The sequence below is a fragment of the Apteryx mantelli genome, chromosome 5 (assembly GCF_036417845.1).
Source record: "Apteryx mantelli isolate bAptMan1 chromosome 5, bAptMan1.hap1, whole genome shotgun sequence".
In the NCBI taxonomy this organism is placed as follows: domain Eukaryota; kingdom Metazoa; phylum Chordata; class Aves; order Apterygiformes; family Apterygidae; genus Apteryx; species Apteryx mantelli.
In genome coordinates this window covers 73,092,189-73,098,188 of record NC_089982.1, presented here as the reverse complement: position 1 = coordinate 73,098,188, position 6,000 = coordinate 73,092,189, and the positions used below count along the sequence as shown (strand labels likewise).

The 6,000-nt window shown below is 45.6% G+C and overlaps 1 protein-coding gene across 5 annotated transcripts in view; it reads left to right on the top strand.

The window, feature by feature from the left end:
- Positions 1–912: 912 nt before the first annotated feature.
- STX18 (syntaxin 18) overlaps positions 913–6,000 on the top strand; it is a 70,470-nt gene continuing 65,382 nt past the window's right edge. For 2 of the 5 annotated variants that reach the window (XM_067298235.1, XM_067298236.1), the window contains exon 1: positions 913–1,097. In XM_067298235.1, coding sequence (XP_067154336.1) covers positions 936–1,097 — 162 coding nt within the window. In that variant the 5' untranslated portion in view covers positions 913–935. Of the gene's footprint in view, positions 1,098–1,277; positions 1,809–6,000 lie in introns of those variants that run through there. The other 3 variants (XM_067298237.1, XM_067298238.1, XM_013959985.2) reach the window with 3 other exon arrangements.

Here is a 6,000-nt window from a genome sequence, read left to right as displayed (position 1 = left end):
AGTACAAATCTGCTACAATGTATTCAATACAATCACCTCTAATTAACCTGTTTTTCCATGCACGAACTATAAACTCGGATGACTATATAACAGCCTTGCCTGGTGACACCTACCGTGACACCGCAGCTGGGTGGTCTAGACTTCGAAGCTTTGTTGGGATGACTTTTTTTTTTTACATGCCATAGCTACCTAACAAAATCTCCTTGAAAATGCAGTTGATAAAAGTATTTCACTGGCTAAACTGGAGTATTTTATGTCCACAAAGCGATCCGTGTGCTGGTAAGTGTGCGGATGCGTACGTGGAGGGGTCTGGCAACGCCGCTGCTCTGGCAAGGCTTTCAAGCTTAGACAAGTCTTTAAATGTAAGCAACTTCATAGCAGCCAAGTGTTTTCCGCTCATTCAAAATCCTGGAAACACGACGTAGCTGCGGAACTGGGACAGCAAACTGCGATACTGCAGTTAGCCGGCGCCGCGGCTGAAGGGGCTCCCGAGCGGGGATTCAAAGGCCGGGGCTGGGCCCAGCTGCCTCCAGTGCCGGGAAAACCGGCGTCCCGCCCCGCGGCTAAACGCAGCTCTCGCCTGACTCCGCAGCCTTTGCTGCTCGACAGGAGGCGGCAGCCGGCGGATCCGGCGGGCGCGGCGGCGCTGCCCCGACGCTCCCCGCGCAGTGCTGAGCGCGGGCACCTGCGACTCTTCTTGGGTTGCGCGAGAGGAGCCCGCAAGGCAGCGGAGCGGGCGCCTCCCAGCCCCCGGTCCCGGCTGGAAGCGCGGCGGGGCGCGGGGGAGGCTGCGCGGAGGTGCCCCCGCCCCCTTCCCTCCGGCGGGCCCTGCCGCGGGGCGGAACGCGCGCGCCGGGCCGCGGGGCGCGGGGGAAGGCTGCGCGGAGGCACCGGCCGCCGGCTGGCGAGGAGGGGGGGGAGGGGGGCGCGGCGCCATGGCCGTCGACATCACGCTGCTGTTCAAAGCCAGCGTGAAGACGGTGAAGACCCGCAACAAGGCGCTGGGGGTGGCGGCCGGCGACAGCGCCAGGGATGAGCTGCTCAAGCGCGGCGCCGCCCGCGCCAAGAGCGACTTCTCCAGCCGGGCCCGAGAGGTGGTGAGTGCGGCGGCGGCGGCGGCGCCCTGTGCCTCCCTCCCCCGGGGGGCCCAGGCGTCCGGGGGGGGGGCGGGGGGCAGCGGCGGCCCCGGGGGCCGGGGGGGTGGGGAGTCGCCCCGCCCCCCCCGCGGGCCGGGGCTGGGGGGGCTCGGGGGGGCCCCGCCGGCGGCCTGCGAGGGCGGCCGGGCCCGGGGGCTGCTCCGGGGGCGCCGCCGGCGCGTACGTTCAGCCGGCAGGTGCCCGGGCCGGCGGCCGCGGGAGGCCGCTCCCGTGCTCGGTGCGCGCTCATGTATGTGCGGTCTGCAGGTTTTCTTCCTGTTGCACAGTATGGCTGTGCAGGGCCATTTCTCTATACGCTGTGCGCGAAAAGCTTCTCAGAACACTTCAAGAGTTGGAAAGCCAAGCGCTGAGGAGTTAAGGAGTTCCAGAGCTAAAGCTGACCGGGAATGATAATATCCTTAATCCACAGTAGTGCTGTAAATTTGTTGCAGATTATTTTCTTCTATACTGAGTAAACGGTAGGGGAGAAGTTTGACATCGCAGCAGGGTTTGAATAATGCACCTTTATTAAGGCTCTGGACCATTCTTTGAAAAACTAACAGGCTGCTCAGTGCGCTGCCTGAGGAGAGTCTTACAGAAAATAACATATGATGGTGTCAAAAGCACAGCATGATGCACATGCAAGTTCAGGACTACACCAGCACTATGCAGGTAATCTTGTTTCTGACACTTTCTGAGTTCTGAATAGTTTAGTTTTCAAGGACAGAAATTAGTGTTAAATTTCGGTCTTAATCGTACTTTTCCAATTTCAGAAAAAAGTACTTAAACTAATATGTTTTATAACACTTAACATTTCATTTTAAGTAGTTTGGTGATTGCTTTGAGGCTTAAGCAAGGGTGTCAAATTGGTTATATGTTAAATGAACACATAATTATTAATCCCCTATTAAAAGTTGATTCAAGTAGCTTGCTTAGTATTGATTGTGAATTCTGTGATAAGGATCTATCTACAGGGATAAGACCAGTCCATAAAACTACATTCAAGATTTTTGAACGTGAGATTTACTTTTTTTTTTTCTTCTTCTTCTTCTTCTGGCATCTGCTGATTTTTAGCTAAAGGTGTTCCAAATTCTGCAGCCTTAGAGTGAACAGACTCCTTCAGTCTTGCACTAGAACAGGGCAACCTTTCTAATTTTTTAACACAATTTGTGTGCGTGTGTGAATTCCTAGAATTTTAAAAAAGGATTGAAATTCTATCACATGGTATCGTATTGGCATTTATCTGCATCATCAACACGGTTGCAACTTTTAAATCTACTATTCAGAACTCCAGCACTGGGGCTAATACTGGGAGCGGGTTGTTATCCTGTAAGGGTTTAGCACTGAATGGTGTCCAGATACTTTGCCAAAGTGTTTCACAGTTATTTGCTGAGGCAGAGGAAGTGAGAAACTTGAGATTTTTAGGTTCCATTCTAGATACTCTTACAGCCACGAACTTCTATTCATTTCCTCCAAAGCTTTAACTTTCTGCCCCATTGCCTCCAGTGCTGTCTGTGGCTGCACTTTGGTTCCTCATTCTCAGTTCCATTAGCTTCAGCCCATCTCTGTATTTCTAGGTTTCTGATCACAGAAGTAGTCTGTATTCGAAATAAATTATAGCCTCAGACTGAACCCACGCCCACTTCTTCTTCCTCACTCCTACTCTTTTCTCTGTCTTCCTTTCCTACCACCAATGCTCCCTTGACCTTGCTGCCTCCCAGTTTTGGTTGTCTTTCTCAAGTTCTGTTCCGCCGCAGGCCTAGCCTCACCTTCATCCTCTCCTCATTGCCCAGCCATAGTCCTGTGCTGTGATGATGTGCTGTATGTGTATGCTTTTCCTCCTACCTTATTCCTTCTTTTCCCCCTACTTACGTCTATTATTACCTGTTGGTCCCAGTCTTCTCTTATCTAAGCTCCTCATCCTTTCCTAGTTTCTGAGGAGCACTGCCCAGGCAATAGAAAGGACAAAGATGTGGCTAAAATTAATTACAGCAACTTGTTAGGGTGAAGTAAACAGTTAATGCCACAGTGGATAAGTTGAACCCTCTTTTTGAGGGGAAGAGGAGAATGGGTTTAACTCATGGTACGCGCATAAACAGTGACATGGAGAAAAAGACAAGGCTAAAAGTCTTGCTGAGCACGTTTGAACATGATTTTTATTAACACACTGATGAGCAAGTAGGAGTGAGTGAAATAGACTGGGCCTGGTCTATCTCTGCTCCTGTAGTTCAGCTGTATTTGTGATGGTGGAGCCATCTCTGCCAGACCAGAGAAGGATTTGTAACAGTTTTTTAGGCCTTCTCTAAGGTCTGATTCTAATGGGGAAACAAACCATATAAACTACAGTTAAAGGATTTGTAGTTAAATTAATGACAATTTTGTTTGCTTTCTGCAGCAAAATACAGTTTAACTTGATTATGTATGTGTGAAAGCCTCTTTCAAATACTTTGTTATAGCCTTGCTGTTAAACATTTAGCTGCTTCTGCCAAGACTAAAGCAATTTAACTTGCAAGTGTAATCTTTGATATGCACATTAATTCTTTAATATGTTTCTATTTTTAAAAGCACCAAAAAATCGAACGAATCCTTCTCTGCCTACATACAGTTACTTTTTTTTTTTTTAATCTGAAGAACATATCAAACTGTTATTTTAACTAAAGATGATGGTCAGAATCCAGAATCCAGAGTAACAAGAGAGATTCTGAATAATTTATACATGGTCAGAACTTTTATTATGCCATATTTGGTTGAGTAATAGTTGAAGATCTCCATTTGACACTCAAGTATGGAAATGTTGAAATATTTATGCAAGGTCTATGCACAGACATACTCTTTTTATGTTTTATTCTGGGTAGAGTTTTGCATAGCTGTTAGCAGAGAGACCTGTGCTTGCTCTGCTTATGCTGCAAGCTGCAAGCACACCAGCCGGCTCTGGTCCAAATGGACACAGCGTAGCTAAGGTGGCACGGCTCGCAGAGTGCACAGCCCTGCTGAAAGCAGCCACCCGGCTAGAAGATCAGGGTTTTTCAGTTAGCCCATTCCCTGAAGGTTTTGTGTCTCATTATTAATATACTTGAGCACCTGTCAGAAGTGATGTAACCATCTCTGGCATATATAGCAGATTTTCTTTCTCCTTGTTTTCCCCCAAAGAGTGTGGGTTTTGGTAGGACCTGAGGATTGGGGGAATGTTTACTTTGCTTTCTGGTGGTTTTTTTTCTTCATAGGCTCAGGTTCTAATTGGTGTTTAAAAAGGCATATTGAAGCAGAAGCCAGCAAAGTTGTAACAGTTTCTTATTTTCTGTGGAATTTTGTTTCTCAGTTTTGCATCTTGCTTAAGATGACTCTGTGTTTACCATAAAGACAGAAGCCCACTGGGTAAAGTTTCACTGCACCTGGGAAATACAGTTAACGTCCTGTTTTATGTTGTCAGGCTTAAAGTGTGTGTACACACACACACACACACACACACACACACACACACACGAATTGAGGTAGGCATGAAGAATGTGGAACATAAGAGCTTTGACTTGAATCAGTGTTGTGTAGAAAACCTGTGTACAGCTGGGGAGGCTGTACATCTTACATGCTTTTGGTATTCTGTGTTACTCACAGAAATACTTCGATATTCTGAACTAGTTTGTGGTTTGAAAAGCTTGATGTTTTTTTGCTCAGATATACTGCCTTGCTGCAGTCTGTGGGGGTATTAACAAAAGTTTATATGTTTGAGACCATCTTGGCATCACAAGGATGTTACGAAGTTATCTAGAGACAGTGTAAAATGTTAGTTGCAGAGGCTGCTATTAAGCTATGACAAAACTGACCAGTTTGCATATGGTGCTCTTCTAAATCAAAAAAGACTGTGCTATGGCCACCAACTTTCAAAGGATTTTTCTTTGCCCCCAGCATTAACCCATCACTGTTTTTTCATCCATCAACTGTATCCATCAAGCATTGGGCTGTCTAGTGTGTAATGAAAGATGAATAAAGCTGTACGTGTGAGGTATCTTTTTTGGCATCTCTCCTATTCGCCGTTTAGATACTGACTAGGACCATGGTAACAATTGGCTGCTGTGGGATTCCCTGCAAGAAAGCTATGATAAATGTGATGGACTTTCCAATATTTGTAATTTGTAGAAGACTCTTAGAATTTATTATGTATGTATTAGTACTTTTTGGTTAACTAACACAAAAGCAGCAGATGTCCTTTTGTCACCAGACTTCTACTGTGGCACAGTTATTTAAAATGTATTATGTGAGGACACTAAAGTTTGTTTCTCATCACACTTTTACATGGTTACCTGGTATGGTATCAGATTTGAGATAAAACTGAGTTTTTTGCTAAGTGATTGAAGAGCTGTAAGGATTAGAGCAAAAGTACTTAAAATGATTGGGCTTGAATTAAGTGTTCAGTAACAAATACAGGCAGTTCAGATGGAACATAGGCCTACTTTACATGACACTTGTTTACTGCTTTACCATAGTCTTAAACCTGCTGTTTTGGGTGTTTTAAAAGATTGTCAGTTTTGGAAATGTTTGGGACTTGAAATTGTGTCATAGGACACAATCTTAGGAAAACATATTATTTAAGCCTTTCCTGTTGCTTTTTATGGCAAGTATGAGCTGTTAGGAAGATCATCTGTCAAATATGCTTCTTTGAAAATATCGAAAGAATGATAACATTTAATAGTTCTTAATTTAACACGGCTGACCTCTATGTGTTACAGAAATGGAGTAAGGGCTAATACAGCCTATTAACATAAATAAAGACAAATTAATGGTCAAACAGAATTTCATGATAGGCTTGTTTACAACTATGAATGAAGCTTTTTGTTTGGCTAGGGAGATTAAGCAAGTACTTCTTGCT